Source organism: Penicillium manginii, assembly GCF_028828005.1.
Source record: "Penicillium manginii strain IBT 31320 chromosome Unknown utg000010l:1.0-1143873.0:1.0-1144522.0, whole genome shotgun sequence".
NCBI classification, from domain to species: Eukaryota; Fungi; Ascomycota; class Eurotiomycetes; order Eurotiales; family Aspergillaceae; genus Penicillium; species Penicillium manginii.
In genome coordinates, this window is record NW_026643111.1 from 682461 (window position 1) to 709660 (window position 27200).

The window sequence follows — 27200 nt, forward strand, 5'->3', positions numbered from 1 at the left end:
CAACGAGTTTTCCAACACGGACCCGTGTGGGTGGACTCGTGGACTCGTATCTGTTTTGTGTGACTGTGCACCGTATCCATGAGACCCCCTTCCCACTCCTCCTCCTCCCTGCGAAGCCAAGTCTTGATCTCGTGTCGTACAAGGGTGTGGATCATGCTGTCATCTGAACAACCTATCTCCTCCGTGCTCAACCAGCAACACGGCACCGGTGACAGGACAGAACTGCACTCGATAGGTGGCTGGACTGGCTGGAGCTGCGTGAGTGAGTGACATGTTCCTCCGAGACACGCAAGGCCGTTGACAGACTAGACTAGTCTCGAGTCTAGTCTTGTGCCTCTACGGAGTACAGTCTAGTCTAGTTCTGCGTGTGAAGGTTTGGGTCCGGCCGTTTGGATTGCTTGGTCTGGATTGAGGGGCAATGAATGGCTTCGTGCATAATTCTTTCCTGCAGACGTTACAGTGCGTAGGAGTATTTGCTGGGATTATGGAAGGTGAGGAACACTACCTACCTGCAGATTGCGTGCCAGTGCAGTATACCTGTCTATCTGTCTGGATCACGGTATCTGCTACTACTAGTACTCCGTACACCCCGCGTATATCCATATCTGCAGACTAAAGTACAGAATATACAATGTTAGACACTTTAAATTGATGAGGCAATGCAATGCAACTTATGCATACTGCCCAGTATTGTATGTAGATAAGCACTGGATTACCCTGTACGGAGTACTACTAGTCCTCTCTTGCCCTCTTGCCCTGCTAGTAGGTATTCTTCACGACTCTCCACCGCACTGCCCTGCATGAGATACATAACCCAAACATAACCCAAATTATTGGTATGCTCATTTCCCGGCAATATACTCCGAAAATTGAATTGACTCCCTTTCGCCACAATCCTGCCCTGCTTACTGCCAATGTCATCCCCTGAAGGACTCGAATCATACGATACATACCTACCCCAATCACTCCATCCCATCCTATCCCATCACGCGCCTCCCCTTCCGTAAAGGATGTCATGTCATGTTATCAACTTGAACGGTACCCCGTAAGCAACTTGAACTTGAAAGTACTAGCGCCATCCCGCAAGGACGAGCCCCATACTCCCTTAGTGCCATACTTACCAAGGTACTAGTGGGAGCATAGCGCAAGCATACCAGATCCGGAGAAAACAGCCAGTGAGAACAACCCGCGGCAAACCTGGCAAATAAAATGAAATTCAAACCAGCATTGCAGCGATGTAGATTACGTAGTCTGGAATAGAATCCGAATGCCATCACCTCGTACGGGGTATTCTCGGGGCCATTCCCCCAGTTTTTCCTATCTAGAAGGCGTTTGCGTCATTTTGCCTCTTGGAATTACTAGTAACTTTATCGCATCTTGATTAGTACCCTCGTTTGTTCCCGATCACCAGGACAGGACAGCGAACCTGCACCGATATCGAGCACTGCAAGTAACCATCACGCCACAAAGTCTAGTACGGAGAGAGCAGCCATGCTACACACAGGTAGTCTACTACTGTACGGAGTACAGTACGCTTCATCTGCAGCTGCATGCTGCATGCTGCCAAACGTAATCTCACCGGAATAACTGCATGAATCAAGGCAAAACAATCATGCCCAAGTTTCCAGTCTGACCTCACCTCACCTCACCTCACCCGACTAAGGTACATAGAAATGCCAACACCGGACCGCATACGTACCCATCTTGCAGCATAGTCCGTAAATGCAGCAGACCTGGCCGCCATGACCCCAAGAAATCGCAATCGCACCAATAGCCCACGCTAGCCACGCATACTCTACGGACACGGGCATCACCCCCTGTCTTCGATCGGCGACCCCTTGCGTTCGAACCGAGTGGTCGGGTTGAGGGCGACCACGCACCCCCTCGCCTCCCTCGCGTGTCGAGATTGCGGGGATTGGGTTGGGGGCTAGGGTAGGTGAGGAGGCGTTGAATACGGGGTTTGGGTTTTATTTGCTTTTTGAGGGGTTCGTGTTGGGGGTGCTGTTTGTTTGGCGCAAACCGGAAACTTGGAATTGGAATTTGGGGGAGGTCTTGCTTAGGGGTGGACTGGTTGGGGTTGGATTTAGTTTCCTTGTTTTTGTTGGTTGGTTTGGATGGGATGGATTAGGGCTTGAGGCAGCAATCTAGACATAGATGAGTTACTAGTACGGAGTACTTCACGGAGTACTTCACGGAAAACGGGCTTTATACATGTCCCAGCTTGGTTCAAGTTCGTTCAGTCTGGATCGAATGTCTTTATGTATCATTAGGAGAGAATATAAGTACAAGTACAAGTACATGTGCAATGCCAGAATAGAATCGAATCGAATCAGCTTCGTGTTAGTACAATCAACGCCATTGCTCGCTCAAAATGCAAAATGCAAACTACCCCGGCGCACCTAAGGAGATGAGCGCAGCACCTCAGTCAGAGCAGGGTCATCGCTAGGAATCTCCTTGGTAAACCCACTTCCTCGTCGCACATGCATCAGAAGTCGAAGTGCACCGGCCGGCGTAACACCTTCAATCCGGCGCGCCATACCAACACTAGAAGGACGCACACGCTCCAGCGCCTGCTTTTCCTCGTTACTGATTCCGTTGATGAGACTGTAGTCCAAATCAGCGGGCAAGAGCAGATTCTCATCCTGCTGGAAACGCTGCGCCATTTTTTCCTGTCGCTTTAGGTAGGGGGCGTAGCGGCCCTCGATAGCGACGCGGGTTCGGATTTCCGGCGCGAATGATGTCGCCGTGTATGTTATGGAGGAATCGATGTGCGGGATTAGAGTGTCGATGTTGGCTCCGTCGAGGCAGAGGATTTCGAGCGCGGAGCGGACGGATGTGTCTGCGCGAACCTTGAAGCCTTTGCGGGACCAGGCTGTTGAGGACATTCTGGTTTTTTCGAGAAGGGATTGTAGCTCTTTGATTTGGGCTTCTGTGTCTGTGAATGCGGTCCAGCGACGGTCTGAGATTACGCCTGCTTCACGGGCCATGCGGGTGAGTCGCAAGTCGGCGTTATCAGAGCGTGTCGAAATGCGGTATTCGCTGCGCGTTGTGAACATTCGGTATGGCTCTGACACTCCCTTTGTGATTAGGTCGTCGATCATAATGCCGATGAAGCCGTCGGATCGAGTAAGAGTCATTGGGGCGCGGTTTTGCGATTCCAGTCCGGCATTCGTGCCGGCGATAACACCCTGACCAGCTGCTTCTTCGTACCCGGTTGTGCCGTTGATTTGACCAGCCAGGTACAGGCCACTGATCAGCTTTGTTTCCAGGGTTGGGCGTAGATTTCGAGGGTCAATGTAGTCGTATTCCACTCCGTAGCCTGGCTGAAGCATCTTGACATTCTCGAGACCGCGCACAGTTCGCAGCATAGCATATTGCGCATCTTCTGGAACGGTCATGGAGATACCATTGGGGTAAATGACTTCATTCGGCGCAAACCCTTCCGGCTCGAGCCAGATCTGATGTTGCTGTTTATCCTTGAATCGCATGATTTTCGATTCTAAAGATGGGCAGTATCGCGGTCCCCGGACAGTCTCTCTAATATGCACCGACTTGTCCAGGTTGGCGCGGATGATCTCGTGAGACGCCTCGTTGGTATGTGTCATCCAGCAATTCAGCTGGCCTTCGTCTCCGACGTCGACAGTGTCATTGAGATAGGAGAATGGCATAGGAGGCGAGTCTCCCTTCTGCACTTCCAAGGCCGAAAAATCAATCGACTTCATGTCCAACCGAGGCGGTGTTCCGGTCTTCAATCGGCCGAGTTGGAATCCCGCGTCACGGAGGGACTTGCTCAGCCCATAGGTCGGCGCTTCACCCATACGACCAGACGGGAAAGTCTTCAAGCCAATATGAATCTCGCCACCCAGGAATGTGCCCGTGGTGATAACCACACGACCAGTGGGAATAACCTCCCCAGTCTCCAAGCGGACGCCGACAATTTTGCCCTGCGCCCCGGGCGTATTTTCCACACCTTCCTTTGAAACAACAATATCCGCAACCTTGCCCTCCACAATATTGAGGCCGGCCGTATTGACCAATTCGTCGGTCATATGTTTCCTGTATAGATCGCGGTCGATCTGCGCGCGCGGTCCCCACACAGCGGGGCCCTTGGAGCGATTCAATACTCGAAACATGACGCCAGCTTTGTCGATGATTCGTCCTGCGACACCGTCCATAGCATCAACCTCGCGGATCATCGTTCCTTTGCCGATTCCGCCGAAACTGGGGTTGCAGGAGCAGACTCCGATATTTGAGAGCGAGGGCGTTACGAGAGCGGTGCGGGCTCCGGATCGAGCTGCTGCGGCGCATGCTTCTGATCCGGCATGCCCGCCTCCAATGACGATGACATCGTAGGGTCTGTTTGAAGGGTTGGGTTAGAAGTGTGTCTCTGTCTCGATCTGCATGTTCAAGGGGAAGTTACGTACTGCGTGCCGTTGGCGACGGTCGCAAGCCCACGAGGCCTGCCTACCGACAAAGGAATTCCAATGCGTCGGCGCAAAAGAACGACAGAACGCGCTCGAAAGGCCATCGGGAAAAGAGTGTGTTTGAACGAGTATCTGGAAAGCCGGGTTGCAAATTGACCTTCACAGCCGGGGGATGCGGCGATAAGATAAAAATATTGAAAAAATCACGTGGGATAAGGTACGGCCGTAAGTAGCCACTTTGCGCCATCAGCCCAGCCAATTGCGGGGCCGCAGATATTCAGCGTTGCGAATACTTATAAGCCCATCTCACCCGGAGCAAGTCTGCTTACTTCCAAACCAAACCCCTTTCCCTGAAATATTTACCCTCGTACATATTTACCATGCGCGCATACTGGTATGATAACAAGCCGGTAAGTCCCCCCGTCCCCCATTCAATTCCATGCCTTAGCATTCATTCCCCCTCCTCTTCCCCACCATCCGATGACGCAACACTAATGCGTTTTTTTGTTCATACAGGGTGATCAGCGCGAGCCCCATGACTCCGGCCGCGCCGTATCCGAAGAAGTCCTCGCCAACCTAGGCGTTCTGTACCACCACTGCCCGACAATCGAGGCGGTCGATACCCTGGCCTCGGCGCGCGGGTACAAGAACCGCGACCAGGTTTGCGTTTCGCCCGCGACTATGGGTGATGTCTACGAGGAGAAGGTGAAGATGTTCTTTGCGGAGCATTTGCATGAGGATGAGGAGATCCGGTATATCCTGGATGGGGAGGGGTACTTTGATGTGCGGGGGCAGGAGGATGAGTGGATTCGGATTTGTCTGAATAAGGATGATATGATTATCTTGCCTGCTGGGATTTATCATCGGTTTACGACTAATGAGCAAAACGTATGTTTACCCTGTGCTGGAAGTTGGGGGTGCAATGACTAACTAACTGGTTTATAGTACGTCAAGGCCATGCGTCTCTTCCAAGACGAGCCTAAGTGGACTCCGCTGAACCGGGGCGCTGAGGTCGATGGTAACCCTCATCGCAAGAGTTATGTGGATACTGTTCTGCAGACTACTGCTGTGTAAAATAGATAGATATCTTGCCAGGGGCTTGTTAGACTCGATTCGTTGGGATTGAATCTTGGAAATACATAATGATTGATGGCTCTTTCAATAGAGGAGTTGACCCTACCAGTAGTTCCGGTAGTATCCATTATCTTTTTAACTACAAAATGCTACAAAAACAGAGCAATGCCCATGTCCAGTAACAATTATATGCTAGCCGACGTGTGGTTTGACTGTGTTTGTGAGGATCAACTTTATAGACCTCGGGATCTGTACATACTTTGATTCTAACTCCCAGCATAACAATATAATATAGCAATAATTAACAGACCAGCATAAAAATATCTCATTCTAAAGAGATAAGGGATAAGAGAGTAATTAATTCAATCAATATATATTATAAAAGTCCAAGAAAAAGCTAAACAAAAGCATTATCCCAAGTCTAGCTCTATTTTCGCCCTCTGTGACCTCTTTTGCATAGCTCAGAGATATCCATGCACTAACCAGTCCCTTCTCCAGGGCGTCCCCAGATTCCTTCAGGCTGGTAGCGTAGAAGCTACCCAATTCACAACTACGGACAAGGATCGTGAGATATCCGAACCTCCTAGCCTGATAGAATACCTTGAGCACTAAATCAATTCATTCCTTATTCCAACTTACTATATAAGCCAATCCCCAATGCTATCCGTAGGCACTGGCATCAGCATAACACAGAATAGATCTTCACCAAATCAATCACGAGGCACAGGAGTCCCCGTAGGAGTCCCCGCCGGCATTCCACCAGGCATCTCAAACCGATCACTCCCCGCACCACTATCCTGCCGCGTCATACTAGCACTGCGCAACCCACCCATATCCATATTAAAACTACTACCCCGCGACCCCGCCAATCCCCCCCAACCTCGGATCCAGCGGTCCACGGAATCTCAACCCCTCCGCCTCACTATCGAAGCGTATCGGGCCCTCTGCTGACCCCGCGCTGCGCGGGGGCGCGGTCGAGCCGGCGTCTGAGTCTTCGCCTGTACGTACGCCCGTTCGGCCCATTCGCGGCCAGAGATCTGGGAGGCCGACGACTTGGACGCGTGGCTCGACGACGCGCTCTTCGAACCAGGCGTGCACGCGCGCTTCGACGAGTTGGGCTACTTTTGGCACGTCTTGGAGGCGGCTGCGGGAGCCGATTAGGGAGCGGACGGAGAGGTCTAGGCGGTAGTCTGGTAAGAAGGAGAAGGCGACGTTGCTCTTGGGGCTGCTCTTTGGAGGATTTGTGTCGCGGGACTCGGTTGAGCCTGGTGAGCCCGGGAAGGGGTTGGAGGGTTCTTGATTCGGGCCTGGCGATGTTGCGGGTGTGTGGAGGCCGACTGGGTCTGTGGATGCTGGGATGAGCGATATGCATAGTGTTCCTGAGAAGCGCACGACTGAGACGGAGAGAGCGACGGGTAGGATGGCGGAGCGGGCTTTCGGGTAGTTGAGGACTAGTTGGGTTTCGACTGCGATTGATAGGTTGTCATCGCTGAGGTCGACGTCCAGGAGGGCTTGGAGTCTGCCGCCGTCGGCATTGGTGGGGTCGTCGACAGCGATGATGCGGCAGTTGCTGAAGATGGGGAATTCTTCGCCGAGGGAGATGTCTGTTACGGTGATTTTGTCGATGAAGCTCGGTTTCTTTTCCGGGTTGTTCATAGATGCGTTTAGGGAGCTTAGGATTGAGGAGGTTGGGGAGTCCTTGAGGGAGTATGCTGTTTGTCTGTATTGCGCTATTGTTTGCGCGATCAATACGTTAAACCAGTCCAGGGACTCGGGCTGGTGGGAGGAGTGGTGCATCCGATGGCGGCCATGTTTGGCCGGGTTGGTTGGGATGGCGCTGTAGTATGTCTTTCGTAGGATGGAGCGGGTGTTTGTGGAGGAGGCGGGCACTGGACGGAGGACATTGGAGTTTGATGGTTTCTCTCGGAGTGTCTTTTGGTCTTGGGTTGTGTTGTAGACTGAGCTGTAGCGGCGGTGGGTTGTGCGATTCGACAGTCCGCGCGACGGGGGTGGTGGTGCTTCGCCGAAGATGAAGAACTTGATGAAGGCACCGATGAGAAGCACTACCGATAGTTGGCCTAGCAAAAATCCCTGGGTGAAAGAAAGGCTAGAAGGGAAGTTGAAGTTAGCAATCTAGATGTCCTTGCTCGGGGCTCCCGGACATACGAGGATTGCGGCGCAACCGCGATGGGCAGCTCAGCTGGAAAAACAAGTCAGTTGTGAAATTCGAGCAATGATAGCAGGAAAGGACGTACGTTGTGGAAGCGCCATTGGTTCAGGAGTTCGTCAAGCGTCCATCCTTGGAGAGTTGAGGTTGAAGTCAACTTTCGGTGGAGTGGAGTGAAGTGGATCTTTCCAAGTTGAACCTTGGCCGAACTGCATGGCTGATCCAACTCCAACACTCACTCTACTTGGTAGTTGAAAACTATTGTTGACACACTGTCCTTTCCAGATTCGCCCCAATCTGGTCTTATTTTTACTATAACGCTTTCAGCCATCTCTCACTACTCAACTCCCCCACAACTGTTATGCGATAGCTTCCACCTCCACCTCCACCTAACCTAACAACCATCATCGTCATCATGCGCAACCTAGGCACAGCTCTAATCGCCCTGGCCTCACTCCTCGCAACACCAGGGACATGCGCAAACCAACCACCCGGCAAAAACGCAATTCTCCTCTCCAACGTCCAAGCCTTAACTCTCCGCGCCAATCGCGACACAACATCCCGCCGCGTCTCCGCCGCCCCCCAACTAAAATGCATCGGCCACGAGAAGATCTGCGCCCTCTACGAAATCGAAACAATGCGCTGCAAAAATGAAGGCTACGACTACGACGAGGAAGATATCCAGTGGACCTGCACGGCGCCCCTTCCGTCGGAATTCAAGCTCGGCTCCACGGACGTTATTTGCGAGGGGTATCGGAATTCCGACGATCCGTGGGTGTTGAAGGGGAGCTGTGGTGTTGAGTATCGAATGCTTTTGACAGATGAGGGGGAGGAGAGATTTGGGAAGGAGGTTTATCGTTCTGGAAGTGTGACGAAGAAGGACACGGTTACGGTGATCTTTTGGGTGCTCTTTATTGGCGTGTTGGTTTTTATCGTTGCTGCGGCTTGTCGGAGTGATACTCCAGTGGCTAGGGAGCAACGACGACGTCGATGGGGGTGGGGAGGTGGTGGAGGAGGAGGAGGGGATGATGGTTATTATCCACCTCCGCCGCCTTACAGTAGTAGTGACTGTTCCTCTGGTCAGAGTCAAGGGTGGAGACCTGGTTTTTGGTCTGGTCTTGGGGCCGGTGGAGCGGCGGGATATCAGATGGGAAGGAACAGTGCTCGTGGGAGCCAGCGAGATTCTTCTAGGTATAACGATCCTGGAGAGGGTAGTTCGCGGCGTTCAGCGACGCCCTCGTTCTCGACGACCACGACTGGGACAGGGTTTGGATCAACTCGGCGCAGATAGGTGAGGTGGTCCATTGGACGGGGAGGGGAGATGGCGAACTACAAATCAGATGATAATGAATGAACACTTGCCGAGAGCAAAAGGAACAAGATATATTTCTTGGTACTAGTAATGGGGAAAAAAAATAAGAACTTGACGCGAAAGCACTAAGCTAGAGTCACCTGTGTGTGTATCATTCCCGACCCAAAACGCCAAACCCCGAAAACCCCCAAAAAAAGAAGAACCCCGTATCTATGCAGCGTAGAATCCAGTATACAACCATGACATGAATCGATTAAAAGGCAGGGATCTCGTCAATAGAGCCCAGAACTTCCTCGGTACCACCGCCAGTATTCTTGGCAGCTTTCTTGCTGTTGCGCTTGCTCTTAGCAGCGCCTTTGCCCTTGTCGCCCTTTGAATCCTCTTCGCCTCCAGCCCCGGTAGGATTGCGCATCATTTCTTCGTGCAGCAGCTTTTCTTTTTCGTGCTGCTCCTCAATCACTCTCTTTTCTTCGTCGAGTTCTTGCTGAATGAGCTTGGGGTCGTCATAAGTCTGGTTGGTCATTGCAGAGTATTCTTCTATGTCGATGACCTCTCGTGGGCCGAGGAGGGTGTCTTTAATTCTTTGTGGATCGCGACGCTCCTCATTGTTGAATTTGAGCTTTATCTGTCGACGAGATCGGCCGGGAAACATGTTGCTGATGACCATGAAATCGGTGCCAAACATGCGAAGTCCACGGTAGAATAGATCCGTCATTTCTTCATCCCAGCTTTCGGTCTTGGACCGTTTGCCGTAAGTGGCTTGGTTGACTTTGCGGGTAAGCTGGTTCTCCACCACGTCTTCTAGATCGCCCGCATCTCGGGCAGCATCAGCGTGACGATCGACTTCAAGCGACGCAGTGTCGAGAACGATCTCTCCATTCACGATACGCATGACTGGGCCTGCGGCGGGTTTGGGGGGTTCGGAAGACTGCTCCCCTTCCGGAGCTTGGCTCTTCATGGGGGTTCCAGTAGTGGATGCTGCTTCCCCCTGCGCTTTTTGCTTCGATTCCAGTTCCACCTGCTCCAATCGCCGTAGCTCGACCTCTCGTTTGGACTTTTTTCCAGTTTTCAAATCTTTGCAGAGCTCTGACATCTTCATCACGTTGGGCAGGATTTCCACGGTCTCCGCATCGTCCGGTGTGGGTTCGCGTTTTCGACGAGCTCGCTTTGCCTTTTCAGAGCCCTCGGCGTCGGATGCGCCGGTTTTGGATCGTTGTCGTTTGTTGGGTTTTTTCCCCGCTTGGCTTGGATCCGGGGTAGACGGCGCCAGTGATCCTCCCGGTGTCTCGCCAGTGCTGTCAACGGTGGGGCCCACTGACATACTCACTTGGGACCGACTCTTTTGCCGGGACTTGGTGATCTCTGAGGTTTTCTTTGCATACTTTGTCGGCCGGTACTCGACCGCATTAAACGAAGGTGCGGGCGCAGAGGCGGGTGCGGAGGGTTGGACGACGGTCGACCGCGGTGAGGCGGGTTCGTGTGGAGCTATGGCATCGTCTGAGAACTGCACAGACGCAGAGGAGGCACCGCGAGCCGCACGTATTTCGAGATCATCTTCGATCGAGGGAACTATCTCCGATTCGAGATGGGGCTCGACTGCCGAGGCGGGGGGAGAAGGCGGAGCATCGGATGCGGGGGTAGGGATATTATTCGGTTCTTGTGTAGCAGGAAACGCGATGGAGGCTTTGCGCTTGGGACGGGGGATCGGAATTGCAGTTTTTGGTTGTGAGGGAACCGAGGGATGCTCTTGTGAAGGTGTAGGTGCAGCTGTAACTGCAACTAGTGGGGTGGTTTCAGGGATCGCCGTTTGTTCGGGCTCCACAGAGGCAGAGGTAATCGATGGAGGTACAACAGAGCCAACAGATCCTCGGTTTTCGCGTTCTTGTTGGGAGGTTTGCGCGGCTTGGGCTGCTTGGGCCTGTTGGACTGCGCTTGGTCGTCTTGCAGCTGGCGCAGGCGCAGGTGCACCGCGGCGGACGGGCGCCTTTGGGGCGAACTTTTTGCCCGACTTGTCTGTGGCAGATGCCGTTAGCACACGGAATCATCCATCACAATCACAATCACAGGAAGACATACTAATCGCAGAACTCGAAAAGGACTTCATTGCTGTCCGTCGCTGGGCGACACGGTTAAGTTGAAGGATCTCCGATGTGAAAAGTCACCAAAACGGGCGAGGTGGGTGAATGGCCGGTCACGTGAGCAATGCGGTCGCGAAGGCAAAGCCAGGAGGAATTCTCCAACGCTCTCCTTCCCAAGGGTTCTTCAGTCTTAACCACAACCCGCCCTTTCACACCCACGCCCTTAGATTTCTCTTTCCCACCCGAACAACACGCTCACTGTGAAATATTCCCCCTTCAAATTCGCCAAGGCCTCGTCTTTGTCAGAATTGGACACGGTTGCGGACCTCGATTCATCTGACGGACGGTTCGGTGGTGACGATAACCCCCCCTCTCATGTCAGTCTAGCCACTGATGCCAGCCGCCGAACCCCCCGTTTTGTCTTCAGAGTCCGGTCTCGTGAAAATGGAAGACCGGAAGAGGCCCGCCGCGGACAGCAATGACTCCGCCCCGCCATTGAAGAAGCAAGCAACCACCGTGAATGGTGGGAGCAAACCTCACCCTGATGCCGATATGCCATGGAAAGATGATCTCGAGGTATGTCGTGTGTCCCATTCTGCTCAGAGTTGAAGACCTAAGGGTGTCTTTAACACTCATATCCATCACAGCGCTGACGATGTACCCCTCCCTGATAGCGATTTCAAAAAGATGCGATTTTACGGCAGATGCAGGAATTCAAGCGAGACAAGCAGTCGTTGGAATCGCGTGTGAATGAAATGTCAAAGGCCGCCAAATACCATGACAGCCACTTGCGGGTTATCGATTCTTGGTACAAGCAGGTAGGTTTGACGTGCCAGCCTTGGCACTCTTTCCATTTGAGAATAGCAGCGACTAACAAGACAAAAAGTTGATTGACGAGATGAAAATAATCTTTGGGTCTGAAGGGGTTACGAAAGGTTAGCGGTCCATTTTGAAGGAGTTCTAGACATGCGTGGAACCACCTTACTGACATAATGCACAGAACCCTCTTTCAAAAGTGCCTTGCAGTTTGAAGATATGGAAGGATTTGAGGCGCATTTGAAAACACGATCAGATGATATCCGCGACATTATATCTCATTTACCGTCGAAATCGGCAGATGTGTCTCCCGACATGGCAGATCTGCAGAGTCAACTGGCCAAGAAGCTCGCCGAAGAGAAAGTAACAATCGCCAATCTTGAAAAGGCCCTAGCCGACAAGCAACAAGCCGAAGAGAGCCTCGAAGCAGCATCACTACGATATATGGTTGCGGAGAAGAAACTTGATCGGGCGAGGAGCGTCACAGTCGCCAAGCTTGAGAAACAATACATTCTGGGTGGCTCACGGCCAAACACCGAAGCTTCCCAAGCGAAACGCGAAGAGTCATCGCCCGCGAACGGTGGAACTCCTGTCGGAGACCGCAGTGCCGAATTGGAAGAAACCAATACGCGCCTAACTGTGGTCTCTGAGAAACAGAAGGAGCAGTTGCAAAAGCTCGAGGCCGAGAATACCACCTTACTCAGCCAGCTCAACGAGCAAAAGATCAAGGTAGTTTCCGAATTCCCCGCCACTCAGGTCGATCTCTTTGAACTCCCGCTGACGAAATATTTCTAGTCAACCAAGCTCACCAATGACGACTATGCCCACACCGACCTTTTCAAACAAATCCGATCACAACATGACGATGTGGTGAAGCGTATCAACCACCTAGAAGCAACAAATACTCAACTGCGTGAGGAGGCTGAAAAGCTTCGCTCAGAAAGGGCAGCATATAAAATCGAGATGGAGGAGGAGTTTCAAAGCACCACTGCGGAGAAGGAAGCCCAATTAATGAGAGCTGAAACCGATTTGGCGCGGATACGAAATGCCCGTGACGAACTCCTGGCCGACCAAAACATCCGCAAGGCCGCTCAGGATCAAGAGAAAGCCACAGGCACAAAACTGCAAGAGCTAGCGGACGCCCGTGAAGCCCGAATCACAGCTTTAGAATCGGAGATTGAGCGGCTGCGACTGCAGGTTGACGGGGCCAAAGCTGCGGAAAGCTTGACGGACATGCCGGTGGAGGAGCTTCGCTCCAAATATACCAGCCTAGAGCGCCAATATTCTATGCTCAACTCCGAGTTGACTTCTATGCAAACAGCTTACAAGAAGAATGCGACCCTAGCATCGCAGAAGGTTGCCGAGCTTGGCGCGTGGGAGGAGAAGATTAATCGTCTCAAGGCGGAGAAAGCAAAGGCGGATCAGAAGTATTTTGCTGCGATGAAGAGCAAAGAGGCCCGCGAAGCTGAAGTCCGCACACTTCGCGCGCAGAACCACAAGACATCGGACATTGTCTCACAACTCAAGGAGTCGGAAGCTGTCACACGGTCTTTGCTATCTAATATGGATAAGCAAGTCAGCGAGACCAAGGAGTCGCTGAATTCCACACTCGAAAAACACCGTGCCATTCAACAGCAGTTGACGGAGCGGGATATTGTTGCAGATGGACTCAAGAACCAGATTGTTGAGCTCAAGACTTTGTCGACTTCGAAGGACTCGGCCCTCGGGGAGAAATCGTCCGCGTTGCGACAAGCCGAAATCGAAATTGCGGGTCTCAAGCAAACTCTTTCCGACACCAAGAAGAGTCTCGAGAACTGGAAGGGCAAGAGTTTGGGCAACAGCTCTTCAGAGTATGAAATGTTAAGAGTGAGTTTCACGATGGCTGCACTAAATAACCTTAACTTGTGTGAATGGGTCCGCTAACCTTAATCTAGACACTTGCATTATGCACGGTCTGCCGACGCAACTTCAAGAACACGGTCATCAAAACTTGCGGCCACGTCTTTTGCAAGGATTGTGTTGAAGAGCGCCTCACGTCCCGCTCGCGCAAATGTCCCAATTGCAACAAATCGTTCGGAAGCAATGACCACATGCATATTACTCTGTGATCTGATCCAACACCTCCCCTTATTTACCCCCCTTCCAAAATTCCCCTTCGTGTATTATATCCCACCCTTTTTGTTCTTTCTTCTTCTTCTTCTCCTTTCTTCTCTTCTACCCATTCTTCCTTTCCATTTTATTTTTTATTTAGTGGTCACTTCGGACAGGTCCATGGTGCGGTGTTGGCTGGTTTTCTTCTTTCCTGGGATATGGGCTGGGACCGGCGTTTGACGAGTCATGTGAGCTCTATGTTCTGTTTTCGTCTCTGTCTCTGTCACTGTGTTCTGTCTTGTTCCAATTTCATGCGATCGTATCTAGATCGACGCATCGGCGGTTTTGTGATCTCATTGCTTCGGCTTGCAAGGCGCTGGTGGCGCTGGTGATGCTGTGTAAGCAGGTTGCGTGTGAATCTCCTTGTCTGTCTATTCTGCTCTTGGATAATCCTCGGAACCCCGGCGTGTTTTGGTGTTTGAATGAGGCCTTGGTGGTTCTTCTAGCTTTAGATCTCTGTTATGTAGGATTATTTGGATTGGGATTAGTCTGACCTTAGGGGTTACCCAAGAGGATCAAGATTAAGATACGAATGTGAAGCAAAGCATACCATACAGCAATACAAGGCAGATTCAAGTTCAGTCCAGTTCAAATTCAGTGATATATTCGTACAAGTTCATTCATTTATTTATTCTTATATTATATTCCCCACGGAGATCCCTTCCAACTCAAGAGTTGAAAATCCGACTATAGAGCAGCTCATGCCGTCCAACCCACAAATCCAACGCAGGAACAACCTGCCCCGCCTCCTCAGGCTCAGTGTTCCACTCCCGCTCAATCCGCCCCATAATCGTATCCTGCAGACTCTGACTGGCGAGGATATTCTGCGCCTGGTACGGGCCCATCACGGACGCGCGCACCGCAGCACTGAGAACGGCCTTGGCATGGTTCAGCACAAATGTGTACGCTGTTTGTTGCAGGTCCAGGCCCATGGCCCGACACGTTACGCCCCACAGCGGCGCGAAGTGGCCCCGCGGACCGAGGTCGTACTCGTCCACGTCCTCGAAGGAAGACTTGAGTGCGGAGGAGAAGTCATCGATGGCTGTGATGGCAGATGCTTCGGCGTTGTCTGCGTTGCCGTTGGCGTGCTCTGAGGCAAAGCTCACGCGAAAAGCGCGTTCCCAGACGCCTAGTAAGGCGCGGCCCTGGGCGACACTCGCGCGCTGGGCGACGATGCAGGGTGTTGAGGCGTCGAGGTCGTTGTCTAGGGTTTCGAGGGTTTCGGGACGCCGGTAGCCGGCGAGCACGTAGGGGAGGGATGTGCTTGCGATAGAGGCGATTGATAGTTTGAGGAAGTGGTGGAAGGATGTTACTGGGTTTGTGCGGCGAGATGGCTTGTTGTGGGCGAGGTAGGACTCTAGGCCGCTGGAGTAGGCGAATGAGCCAAGTGGTAAGGCGGAGTCTGAGAGGAGGAGGAGAGCGTGGAGAGATGAGGCGCGGACTGAGGAGGGGCGGAATAATTGGTCGTTTGTGTTCTTCTTAATTGTGGTGTTGGTGGTGTTATAGGGCATTGTCCAGGACTTGTCTGGGTGGGATGATGGTGGTGTGGGATATGTGGAGATATCAAGCTGGGCACGCATGTCGTGCAGGCGGGCCTCGAGTTGGGCAATTTCGGACTCGAGGTCCTGGGGGCGGTCTTCGAAGAGCATTGTATGAGTGTATGTATGTGTATGGGTATAGGTTTAGGTATAGGTATGGGTATATGGTATAAAATAATTGAAGAAAGTGCGAAATGTGGAAGATGGAGTAGAATATAAGGAATATCTCGGGGCGATGGTGGAGAGGTACAAGTGGATCATCGGAGAATGCCGCGTGCCCCCGGCAGATTCTCTATCAACCACGACAGTCACCAGAATTATTCATTCAATTCCACTTGACCCACTTTCAGATTGGAATTATTCGATTGAATTACTCGATCACTTCTTCTCTACCGCCCTATTCTGCCCTGCACTCCACGGCTCCACTGTATTCTTATTCGACCTTGAATTATATCCTCCCATCCAACCATGTCAGGCAGGCGTCTGCTGGACACTGTCCAGTTCCTCAATGTCTCCAAGACAATTGCTTTGAAACATCTAGGCATCCGACAACGCCAGCTTGATGTCTATACTCGAACTTCCTCCCTCACCAAGGGTATCAAGGCTCAAACTGATGGGTTGATCCTGACCGCACAAGCCGCTGCCGCTTTGGCTCGTCGGTTCGATGACTCGCCACCAACCCCATCTTCCTCTCCCTCCCCTTCGTCGCCGAGTACCGCATCCCCCGAAGCTTCGGCCAACTCCTCCAACCCCCAGACCTCCACTGCAACCTCAACCCCTGAGAATGCAGCTGCCACTGGAACCTTGCAGCCTGAGGCTGAAGCTCAATTTCAGATCCCGGCTTCGGCCGCCCAATATACTGGCACTGAGACGCAGACACCAAGTGGTCTGAACGTCAGCCAACAACAAGATGTCTTTTACGAACCCTCGCAGACCTCGAATACTTCCGATCTATCCGGACTCCCCCCGAGTAAAGCTGCCCAAGGCATCTGGCACGGTCCAAGTCCAAGCTAGTGTCGGCAAAGGCCTGAATGCCGACGTCTTTCATTCCGCCGATCGCCCGGAAAAGTCGGCATCGGCGGAGGTGGAGTCACAACAGAGTGAGATCCCGGATGGAATGGTCGAAGGTCTATTCCACTCCCCGAGAGTCTCTCGTATGCTTGCTGGCAAATCGAAGCCGAAACGAGACTGGATTCCTGCGACAAAGCCCGATGACGTGCCAAGGAAAACTGCGGAGGCCGAGAGTCTCAAGGCCCATGACATCCCAGAACTGTTACAGGAACTGGACGCCGCTGGATATCGCGCTACTACTACTACCGAACCCACTGCGTCATCACCTGGCGCCGCACCCACTCCGATCCCCACCCCCGAGGGGCTCGGGGAGGCGATCGGAGAAAAGGCCCAGGCCGTCCCATATCAGATGATGGAGTCTCGCGTTCCATCATCTCGATTCGCTCGAATGTGGCAATATGGCGGGCTAGCAACCTCAATGGCATTCGGTGCCGTCGGCGAGACCCTCCGCCGAGCAACAGGCAGCCAAGACAACGGTTCATCAATCATGTTCAGCGCAGGCAACACAGAACGAATGGTCGCCAAGCTATCCAAAATGCGCGGCGCAGCTCTGAAGCTAGGCCAAATGCTCAGTATCCAAGACTCAAACATGCTCCCTGAGCCCATCCAGCAGGTCCTCCAGCGCGTTCAAGACCGCGCAGACTACATGCCCGCGTCCCAGCGAGATAAGGTCCTAGCGGATAACTTGGGTCCCAACTGGCGAGACCTCTTCACCTCCTTCAACGAGATCCCCATGGCCGCCGCATCCATCGGCCAAGTCCACTCCGCCGTCCTCAAATCCACCGGCAAACCCGTCGCCGTAAAAGTCCAATACCCCGGCGTCGCAGACTCAATCGACTCAGACCTGAACAACCTCTCCATCCTACTGACAGCCTCCCGCCTCCTCCCCCGCGGCCTCTACCTAGACAAGACAATCGCCAACGCCCGCACAGAACTCGCCTGGGAATGCGACTACATCCGCGAAGCCGCCGCCGCATCCCGCTTCCGCACCCTCCTCGCCAACGACCCGGTCTTCGTCGTGCCCGAGATCTACCCCGAAGCCTCAGGCAAACAAGTCCTAACAATGGAACTACTCTCCGGCGTCGCCGTGACCAAAATCCAAGATTTCTCCCAGGACCAAAGAGACTGGATAGGCACCCAACTAATGCGCCTATGTCTGCGCGAAATCGCCGAATTCCGCTACATGCAGACAGACCCCAACTGGACCAATTTCCTATACAACGCCTCGACGAATCGCCTCGAATTACTCGATTTTGGCGCTAGTCGCGAGTATCCGGCCGAGTTTATTAGTACGTATGTGCAGACGCTGATTGCTGCGTCCCGTGATGATCGCGATGCTTGTAAGAAGCTTAGTACGCAGATGGGATATCTTACGGGATATGAGTCCGAGGCGATGGCCGAAGCGCATGTTTCTTCGCTTGTGACGATTGCGGAGCCGTTTATGTTGGATGCGCCGGATTTGTATGATTTCCGGGATCAGAGTATTACGGAGAGGGTGCGCGGGTTTATTCCCATTATGCTTAGGGAGAGGTTGAGTCCGCCGCCTGAGGAGACGTATAGTCTGCATCGGAAGTTGAGTGGGGCTTTCTTGCTTTGTGCTAGGTTGGGGAGTCGGGTTCCTTGTAAGGAGTTGTTTGATGGGATTGTGAGGAAGGCGGGGGAGGAGGGGGTGGATAAGAAGATGTGAGGGATTACTGATTTCAGATCTAGGATCTGAGGGTGGTTTGACCCTCGGCATTTGCATTGGTGGTTTAGATGTATGATATAAAACTTGGATAGATTTTGTAATATTAAGACCTATAAATTACTTGATGGGGTTAGCTTTGCCAATCCTGGTCTAGTGCTATACTCTAGCCGCATATTTTGCAGTGTGTTGTATTGTACGAAGTAGCGTATATCAAAAGCAAAACTATGTCGGATGGCCTGTACAACTGCTTGTCTTGTCTTGTCTCGTTTTATCTTACCGCTATCATGAAAGCTGGGGTGGGGTGGAAGACATGCGGCCGGAGGGCGTACTGTCATACAAATCATCTCTGTCTGTTGTTTCAATATAGAAGGAATGGCCTTACCTCTCGATCTTTTTTCCCCTCCGCTTTTCTGCATTTGACTCCTCTATCCTATACCTATCATCCCCCTCTTTGTAAGGAGCTGGATCGTCATCACTAGTACTATTGTCATGGCGCTCGTGCCTTAGCCGAATGGCATCCATGTATCTTGTTCCTTCGACTTGAAGTTCCTATCTGATTCCTTCTGCGTCCTCCTTCTCCTCTTCCTCTTCTCCTTAAGTCTACTACTTTCGTTAAATGATACCACACGTTCTTTGTAGCGTCGTACCTGAGCTTCTCACGCCTTGTTACGCGGAGCAAACTGGTCACTGTAGGCTGTTCCTACATATGTACATAAGAGCCCCCGTCGTGCAATTAACTTGATAGGCTGTACGTGATGTCACAGTATAATGCATGGTGCTCCACTTCCTGGTCATGGTTGGCTATCGGTGACCGATCAGTAAGTTGTGGCGCCTCCTACTATGTAGTATCAGCCTCCACCGACAACCGCGCCTTGGCTCCTAAAACCCTGCTCTATTTTTATTTCCATCAGGACCGACCCACTCACTGGTAGTCTACATCAACGGTCATATAGTATGGTGATATGTACGGGATAGTAGGCGAGTCCTTTTGCTAGACAGTTTGCCCTGCGCACTTCGCTACATACAGTCTTTCTATTTCCTCCACCAATCTTTCAAGTTGTGACAAAAGCCCTACCTATCACACTCGCACAGCGCTTCTTTTCTTTTCTTATTATTATGTCGGAATACTCTTCGCTCGTTCCCTGGCCTGAAATCGAGGATATCATACCGCTACACAATACCACCATAGATGGTTGGATCTTTGCAAACCCTCTGACTACCAACAATACCTCATTTCGCTCCCAGTGGGTCATGTGTCAATACCCGGTCAGCGGTGGATATGGATCGACTCCGCGCATCGTATTCTACATTCTTGCTGCGGTCTCTATTTTTGGTCGTGATCGGAAATTCAATTATCGACGGGATCTTTCAAGACTCGGAAAGCTGATCTTACGACTCTGGATCTTTCTGGTTGTTCTATACTCTTCTGTACTCAGTCCCTTCGGTCTGATTACATTTATAGCGTACTATAAGTGGGATATAGCGGTTTCTGACCTAGGAGGAGAGACTTTCCGGCATATTGGACAGTGGAGTGCCCTGGTGGGTGCTGCGCTAGCGCTTGCAGCTGCAACGATCCCGCGATTGATCTTACGGATAGTACGAAAGAAAAAGGGATCTGGAACGCCTTTATAAGGAACCTGGTCACATAGGCGACGGTACACAGGTTCATCCCAGAAGTAGTGTTTTTACCAAACTAAGATGCAGATTTTACTTAGAATATCTACGAAAGAATTCACAATACACAGTTTCGACCATCCGCCTCGTACCACAGGCCGCATTAATGAAGAGACACCGTAATATGCAACGTGTAAGGTACATTACCATACCTTGCAATGAAAAACTACACTATGTGTACAAAATTGTGCAATTTCATGGAACCCCCTGTAGTAGACGTCTGAAATTCTGACCAGGTGAGAGCCATATCATTCCTTAATTATTGGAAATATGCCTTCTAGCATCAACTCTCCGGTTCAGTCAGGCACACAATTACAGTGGCGTTTCAAAAGTATAGCTCTTGTTATGTGATTGCTATGCTTGGCCATGCATTAGTGTGCTCACATGATTAGACAATGCTGACCCCCTCGTGAGGCTGAGACTCGCAACATGTTGACCTGATCCTGGAGCCACTGTGCTAATTTTCTCCTCTGGTGCTTCTTCGTAATTGACTTTGTTGTGGCTATTATTCCCTGCGACTGACCGGTAGCGTAAAGACGCTTCAACCAGCGCCATCAAGCCGAGAATCAACAATGACGGAGATTGTTGGAACGATTTCTGCCGTGATAGCAATCGTAGAGGCCTCTCTCGTGGTCTCCTCGAAAACCTACGAGCTCATTCAACTCATCAAAAATGCTCCTCCAGAAATCATGGCCCTCCAACACGATATCAAAGCATTTCAAACGCTGGTGCACAATCTCGATGCCGCTTTGAGATCGAAAGATGTGGAGAAGGTAGTAAAAGAGGACTCTCAACTGAGCCAGGCCCTAAAATCCCTGTTAGATCCCATTAAAGTCTGCAAAGGTGCCTGCGACGAGATCTACAAAAAATTGGAACAAACCGGAATTGCAGGTACCAGCGAAAATCCAGATGAGACGCCTTCAGGACGCCACCACATTAAGATGAAGTGGTTCTTCACACGAAAAGAAGTCTACGCTATGATCGCGCGATTCCAGGCAGCGAGAGAGGTATTTTCGCATGCTATGGCATCTTTGACCTTGTAAATTTGAACATCCCCAACTGCGAGTCAGTAGCCGGTTCAATAACTAACATCGCCAACTTGAAGGCAACTTTCCTTCCGGATAGCTCTCTTGGTGCATAAAGAGCACGATGCAGAAAGTGTGAAAAATAGGCACAAATTCGATGACGATGCTGGATCGGCTTTCGTCCAGTATACCAGAACACTTGCTGATGAAGCACGGCCAGGACCCATAACATCATCATATATGCCTCAGATACCGAGCAGATTGAGAGGTCCTAAGCATGCCAAAAGTCTTTTGAATGCTGTGAAGCAAGACGATTTTGCTTTGGTGGAAATATTGTTACGAGGTGTGGATGTCGATATTCAAGACCCCGCCACGGGACGTACTGCTCTCTCGTTTGCTGCCCAGTTGGGCAACGTTCAAATGACCGAACTTCTTCTGAGAAATGGCGCCAATACCAATATCCGGCAATATAGCTTGACGAAAGGCTATTGCGATGAAAGTCACCAGAAGGATATGATATGGATCAGTGGTCGTTTCCCTCTTCACTGGGCAATTTTGTTTGACCATACTGCGATTGTGGAGCTTTTGCTACAGTACCGCGCCAATCCTAATGCTGCAAACGGTTCTGGTCGAACGGTCTTACAAGAAGCTTGCTTTAAAAATAGCCCGAAGATGGCCAAAATGCTGCTAGAAGCGGGTGCAGATGTGAATGGCATAAATCTCCATTCTGTTGGTTCCACTCTTATTAATTACCCGATTTTTGTTTTCAAACAACTAATATATCTCTAGGGTTGGGCGTCTATCCATGAATGTGCACATGGTAAATCGGTGGAGCTACTCTATGTATTACTGGACTATAAAGCCCTGCTTGATGTTCCTGTCACCGATCCTAAGTTTTTAGGGGCGTTTCCACTCCATTTCACTGCGAGGCATGGCGGAGGGAACAAGTTGAAGGTTCTTTTAGACCACGGAGCCGACCCAAATGTCTTAATGGCTGGAGATATTTCAGTCCTCCACATGTGCGCGGCAAAAAACTGGGTCGATGCTATACTTAATCTCCTAGATAAGGGTGCACTAAAAAACACTCAGGATTTGTGTCTACGTGAAACTCCTTTGCACAAAGCAGCTCGGAACCAGTGTATGGACGCAATTAGGACATTGTGTTCGAAGGGAGCCGATACAACACTGAAGAATATCGATGGGCTGACTTTCGAGGATATTTTGAAACTTGCAAAGGTGGATCCTGACGGGTGGAGTGTTGACCCAGCCTGGGTAACATTCAATCCTTACTATTAATCATTGCTTTGGTGTTTGGGCAAAGAAAGTGGTTTTGAGATGATTATAATGCTTGAGTTGTACGACCTCGGCTGGCCTCACGTCTTTTGTTAAAAGCCGCTTCATAAGGCGGTTGTATCATGCGTGTAGTTATGCACTTTCCTAAAAGTCCCTATGATCTACTGTAGATAACCTTGGAAATGCATGATTTATCACCATGCTGCCACTTTCAAATTATCTTTCTCAATGCGAGTAAAGTCCGCGTCATCAACTCTGTCAGTTGTAATACGTTTACGGGCGGGCTTAAGTTTCAGTGCATTTCAGATGGTCAAAGGGAATTCGTTTATTTATAGACTGAAAAACAGGAACATCCGGCAATTTCTCCTCCAACCCAGTTGCAGAAACATTCGTCAATATTGGAAGTTGATATAAAAGCAAGCAAGTCGCTAAGCGCTTCAGCAATGCCACAGACCAATATCCTGCGTAGTCTAAGCCAGCCAGACTCTGCTTTCCAATGGCATGGCTTTGACGTGCCCGCCATGGGAAGTGAGGTCCGGGATGCGATCCAAGTCTTCAACCAGAATCTATCACACCATACCAAGCTGGACTGGACTGGACCGGACCGGACTGGACCGGACCTAACAGGAGAAGAAGACAAAACAGCCATGTATGCAAGACCACCCTGCACTCTATTCTCATGCAGCGTGCCCTTCAAAAACACTCCTCCAATAATTCTTAACCCCCTCACAAACCCCCTCATACTCCCCCCAACTGATAAACTTCCCCTCAAGCTCACAAGCTGTCCAAAGAATCTCCTCCCAAAAAACCCTCTCAACATCCCTCCCCTGCCCACCAATCCTCAACCCCGAAACAAGATCCTCAGGAATCGTCCAAGCCCGCGTAAACGCCCCCCTCATCATCAAAAACAGGCTGCACCTCATGCCCAGCCTGGAAAATCGTCGCAGGGTTAAATTTCGGGAAATTCGCGTGGATGAATAGTACATCTGGTCTGTCGCGCCGGCTCTTCCCTGCTGCACTCGCGCTTGCGCTTTCGCGTTCACGTCGAGCATAATCCTGTACAGGGTCGAACTGCGCCATCGCCGAACCAGCCATCCCACTCCCCGCAACAGTCCGATGGCCCAGCGCGCAAATCGGCTCGGAAACCTGATAAAATGGCTCATTGGCTGCCATGGCCGCCGCAACGAATGTCTCCTTGTCGCCTTCGCCTGCGGCGCCTTGCGAAAGGAGAGGCCAGTAGTGGCTTGGTCCGTAGTAGTTGTAATACGTCGCGAGGAGCAGGGTGAGGGCGTGCGATTTCTTCGAGAGCATGAATTCGCCGGATTCGGTTGAGGCGCGCAGATTCATGGGTGGTGGCGCTGTGTGGATTATTTCGTAGAATGTTGGACTGACGCTTGAGGACCAGAAATCGGGCCAGGTTATCATTCCCGTTGTTTTGAAGAGGGTGCTTGTGAATTGTTTTTCCGGCGCGGTTAGGGGGAAGGCGTCTGCGTCTAGGAAGAGGATTTCTTCGAAGGAGGAGAAGAGCATTGCGAAGGGTTTGAATTGGTATTTTGATATGGTGGTTGGTGGGGTTGATGAGGCTTCTAGGATTGTGGAGAGGATTATACAGCGGGCGTTCAGGGAGGGGAGGACGACGTTGCAAATATATTCTTCGTATTCGTCTTCGGAGGCGAGGAATACTTCCATTGGTAGTTTTGAGCCGGTGCGGCGGAGCATGCGGAGGGATATTACTAGCACGGGGAGGTAGGGACCGCCGGCGGTTGAGACGATGCCTTTTGTTCCGGGGATGTATTGGAGGTGGAGGTTTAGTGGTATTGGGGATTTGTTTAAGGGTGGGGATTTCGGTTTGAGAGCGTTTAGGAAGTCGGAGTGTGCTTCGCGCATTGTGTCGACGTCTTCGCGCGCGACGAGGACGTAGTCTGGTCGTGGTTTGGCATTATCTTCTGCATTGAAGCCTTCTGTCGGTGCTTTGATGTCTTCGACGAGTGGGTTTGTATCTGGGCCATGTTCCTCGAGGAGAGTGTGGAGGGAGCGCCAGAGTGATTGTTGGGCGGTTGTTAGGTCTGGAACAGAGTGGCCGAAGTCGAGGGTTGGCGCTGACGTGTATCGTGAGAAGGACCAGACGAGGAATGAAGCGAGGAGGAGGGCGGCGAGTAAACTGCGCACTCGTAGTATTGATCGTGGAAGCATGGCTATGGTGATGTCGAGCCTAGGCCCTATCCAATAGGGTTATTCTGGTACCTGGTTTGTTCCTGGTCGTGTGTCTTTGGTTTTGTTCCTGGGGAAGTCCCCACGTTGAGGTGGAGACGCGCTAGTGAGGCTTGACAGCTGCGCCGATCAGAGAGTTGCAGAGGGATTCGGACTTGGTCCATGGGATGCGATGGGACAAAAGGCGGGGAGGAAAGAATAGAGGAGATAGTAGTAGCGAATTTAAGGGTCAAGGTCAAGATCGAGATCAAGATCAAGGGCAAGGGCAAGGTCTGATGGCGTCGAGATGCAGGCAAATGGCCCCCTTCGTTGCACGGGCCACGGGACTGGAATGCAGCCGAGGCAAGAGAAAGCGATGAGATGGGGGATGATAATGTGATAATGTGATAAGATAATTAAGATGATACTAGACGTAGGACTGGATGTCTAAGGTTGAATTCAAGTGGTTGATACGGACTCTACCATAGATGGTGGGCGGCAAACCTTGGAACAATAAGTACTTATATATACAAAGTCACGGTACCTAGTACTTAGTTGCGAGTTTACAGTCTACAGGAGATACAGTTCTACACTGGCAGTGAAAATACTTGTTCTTCAGAGACCAAGGTCTCTCCTTCATTGATTGCTAATTTTACTAGCAAGGACCAAACAAGTAGGTGAAAAAAAAAAAAGACCTCTTGAAGTCATATCATCTCACATCACAACGTAAACATGAACCACATCGGCACGTAACAGGAAAAAAGGGGAGTATTTTAAATCCCGCCACCATTAATCAGGTCAGGCAGAAATGCCCGAAGAAGTGGGGTATTGGGTTGATGGCAAGGATGGGAGAAAGGAAATTCTTTATCGGGGTGCTAAGTGCAAGGGGACGCACTAGCTTATTTGAAGACGTGGCCGTCGGCGGACTCGAGGACCTTGTCGCCAACCTTGAGGGGAGCGTCCCAGGCCCAGAGGTCCTCAATGTACTTGCGGGTAGCCTCGTCGTTGTGGTCGAGCTTCTCGAAGGTGTAGGACTCCCAGTCGGGGGCAACCTCGAAAGCGGGAGCGGACTCCTGGCCGCGGACCATGAAGACACCGCGGATGACACAGTCGTAGTTGACACCGAAGACGGCCTGGCAACCGAAGAGGTACTTGCGGGAAGCCTCAAGACGAGCGTGGAAACCACCGATCAGGTTGTTGGCCATGAAGGTGAGCTTCAGCTCGTCGTCGTACTTGTAGTCGACCTTCCAGAGGGAGTACTCCTCGGGGTTGTAGTTCTTCCAGAACCAGGGCATGGCAACCTCACGGGTGTCCTCGTTGGAGTACTGGCGCTTCCACTCATCGAGGGGGAGAGTAGGCTTGCCAAGAGCCTCGAGGGGGTGCTTGGGCTTGGGGGCCTCAGCGGCGGGCTTGGGCTCCTCAGCAGCGGGGGCAGCCTTAGCGGCCTTGGGCTTCTCCTCCTTCTTGGGGGCGGTGTACTTGATGACCTCCTCAGCGAAGACGGGGTTCTCAACAACAGCCTTGAAAGCGGCCTGGTTGATGATGGTGTTGTACCAGCGGGTGGTAGCGGGGTTGGCGCTGCGCCAGGCCTTGTCCAGGACGGTGGCGAAGGTGCGGGTGAGGAGAGCGGCAGTGAAGATATCAGCCAGGGTGATGCGCTCACCGACCAGGTAGGTGTTGGCGGTGAGGTGAGCCTCGAGGACAGCGATGGTGCTCAGGGCAACCTTGGCAGCCTCATCGACGGTCTTCTTGTTGTAGGCCTCGAAGCCGAGCAGAGGGCGGTACCAAGCACCGAAACGGGGCAGAAGCTCACCGTTGGCGAAGGACAACCAGCGGACGATGGAAGCATAGTCCTGCTTGGTCTTGCCAAGGAGGGTGGTCTTCTCGTTCTGGGAGGTGACTGAAAAATCAAATGAGGTTAGTCATGGTTTGATTTTTTGACAGGTGGATCCACAATAGGAGCAATCGGAAGCATTGACGGGGCAACGTGAAGCAAGAAAGGGGGTCAAGGGGGGAGGAGGTAAAGTCCACACGCCCAAGGTGAAGAATTTTTCCTCCGCGAGCGGGGTACTCAATTCTCCTCTTGCGTGATTTTTTTCAGAGTTGTGTAGTTTCTCAACAGTGTAGTTCTGACAGGGATAACTAGATAATTTATACATCTCATCATGAAAGGGGTTGGCTGTGAGGCCAGTGTTGGATGTGAAGGTGGTGAAAAAAAATAAACCGAACAAGTTGTGACCACGTACCGTAGATGGCGATGGCAATAGCCTCGGTCAGAGTGTAGCCATTGGCACCCTCGAAAGCAGGGATCTTGCCCTGGGGAGAGATCTTGCGGTACTCAGCACCAGAGTTGAACTCGGCGGAAGAGTTAGCAGTGGTCTGGACCAGCTCCAAGTCCAGGTCGTTGTGCTTGGCAGCGACCAGGATGGAGATGGTGCGAGGGTTGTCCTGGGGAAGGAGAGAAAAGTCAGTAAGAGTGACAATAAGTAGACAATTGGAAAGGAATCAAGAACATACAGGAAGACCGTAAAGCTTGCCGAAAGACATCTTGAATGTGATAAAGAAAGAATGGAGGGGGAGGAAGGAAAGGAAAAGGACGTGGAGGGGCAAACTTGAACGGTTTTTAATTTTCAGCAGCCCGCCCGCTAGCCACGTGATGTTGGGTCTGCAAGAATATTCCTCCGGGGCCCGAGGCCGAGA

At 51.6% G+C, this 27200-nt stretch overlaps 11 protein-coding genes across 11 annotated transcripts; 5 read left to right on the plus strand and 6 right to left on the minus strand.

Moving 5' to 3' along the window:
* Positions 1 to 2399: 2399 nt before the first annotated feature.
* On the minus strand, positions 2400 to 4528 carry N7533_013152 (tRNA modification protein MTO1; the record flags this gene model as incomplete). The annotated part of the gene is made up of 2 exons (XM_057109802.1): positions 2400 to 4356; positions 4425 to 4528. The coding sequence occupies 2 exons, from the start codon at positions 4526 to 4528 to the stop codon at positions 2400 to 2402; spliced, it is 2061 nt and encodes a 686-aa protein (XP_056953387.1).
* Positions 4529 to 4804: 276 nt separating this feature from the next.
* N7533_013153 (acireductone dioxygenase (Ni2+-requiring)) lies at positions 4805 to 5498 on the plus strand (the record flags this gene model as incomplete). The annotated part of the gene is made up of 3 exons (XM_057109803.1): positions 4805 to 4834; positions 4941 to 5312; positions 5370 to 5498. The coding sequence occupies 3 exons, from the start codon at positions 4805 to 4807 to the stop codon at positions 5496 to 5498; spliced, it is 531 nt and encodes a 176-aa protein (XP_056953388.1).
* An 849-nt stretch (positions 5499 to 6347) lies between these two features.
* On the minus strand, positions 6348 to 7769 carry mmm1 (ERMES complex subunit MMM1; the record flags this gene model as incomplete). Its single annotated transcript, XM_057109804.1, has 2 exons — positions 6348 to 7561; positions 7754 to 7769. The coding sequence occupies 2 exons, from the start codon at positions 7767 to 7769 to the stop codon at positions 6348 to 6350; spliced, it is 1230 nt and encodes a 409-aa protein (XP_056953389.1).
* A 311-nt stretch (positions 7770 to 8080) lies between these two features.
* Positions 8081 to 8956, plus strand: N7533_013155 (DUF1183 domain protein; the record flags this gene model as incomplete). The annotated part of the gene is made up of 1 exon (XM_057109805.1): positions 8081 to 8956. One exon carries the CDS (start codon positions 8081 to 8083, stop codon positions 8954 to 8956), a length of 876 nt encoding a protein of 291 aa, XP_056953390.1.
* Positions 8957 to 9230: 274 nt separating this feature from the next.
* Positions 9231 to 11081, minus strand: N7533_013156 (transcription factor TFIIIB subunit BDP1; the record flags this gene model as incomplete). The annotated part of the gene is made up of 2 exons (XM_057109806.1): positions 9231 to 10990; positions 11054 to 11081. The coding sequence occupies 2 exons, from the start codon at positions 11079 to 11081 to the stop codon at positions 9231 to 9233; spliced, it is 1788 nt and encodes a 595-aa protein (XP_056953391.1).
* Positions 11082 to 11448: 367 nt separating this feature from the next.
* On the plus strand, positions 11449 to 13979 carry N7533_013157 (E3 ubiquitin-protein ligase BRE1; the record flags this gene model as incomplete). The annotated part of the gene is made up of 6 exons (XM_057109807.1): positions 11449 to 11631; positions 11730 to 11873; positions 11942 to 11990; positions 12056 to 12600; positions 12667 to 13737; positions 13806 to 13979. The coding sequence occupies 6 exons, from the start codon at positions 11449 to 11451 to the stop codon at positions 13977 to 13979; spliced, it is 2166 nt and encodes a 721-aa protein (XP_056953392.1).
* A 711-nt stretch (positions 13980 to 14690) lies between these two features.
* N7533_013158 (urease accessory protein UreF) lies at positions 14691 to 15671 on the minus strand (the record flags this gene model as incomplete). The annotated part of the gene is made up of 1 exon (XM_057109808.1): positions 14691 to 15671. The coding sequence occupies one exon, from the start codon at positions 15669 to 15671 to the stop codon at positions 14691 to 14693; it is 981 nt and encodes a 326-aa protein (XP_056953393.1).
* Positions 15672 to 16028: 357 nt separating this feature from the next.
* On the plus strand, positions 16029 to 18318 carry N7533_013159 (protein kinase COQ8; the record flags this gene model as incomplete). Its single annotated transcript, XM_057109809.1, has 2 exons — positions 16029 to 16530; positions 16586 to 18318. 2 exons carry the CDS (start codon positions 16029 to 16031, stop codon positions 18316 to 18318), a joined length of 2235 nt encoding a protein of 744 aa, XP_056953394.1.
* Positions 18319 to 20564: 2246 nt separating this feature from the next.
* On the plus strand, positions 20565 to 22313 carry N7533_013160 (ankyrin repeat domain-containing protein; the record flags this gene model as incomplete). Its single annotated transcript, XM_057109810.1, has 3 exons — positions 20565 to 21031; positions 21098 to 21746; positions 21807 to 22313. The coding sequence occupies 3 exons, from the start codon at positions 20565 to 20567 to the stop codon at positions 22311 to 22313; spliced, it is 1623 nt and encodes a 540-aa protein (XP_056953395.1).
* Positions 22314 to 23171: 858 nt separating this feature from the next.
* N7533_013161 (alpha-mannosyltransferase) lies at positions 23172 to 24503 on the minus strand (the record flags this gene model as incomplete). Its single annotated transcript, XM_057109811.1, has 1 exon — positions 23172 to 24503. One exon carries the CDS (start codon positions 24501 to 24503, stop codon positions 23172 to 23174), a length of 1332 nt encoding a protein of 443 aa, XP_056953396.1.
* Positions 24504 to 25399: 896 nt separating this feature from the next.
* On the minus strand, positions 25400 to 27047 carry N7533_013162 (putative translation elongation factor eEF-1 subunit gamma; the record flags this gene model as incomplete). Its single annotated transcript, XM_057109812.1, has 3 exons — positions 25400 to 26400; positions 26747 to 26948; positions 27018 to 27047. The coding sequence occupies 3 exons, from the start codon at positions 27045 to 27047 to the stop codon at positions 25400 to 25402; spliced, it is 1233 nt and encodes a 410-aa protein (XP_056953397.1).
* Between the last annotated feature and the right edge of the window lie 153 nt (positions 27048 to 27200).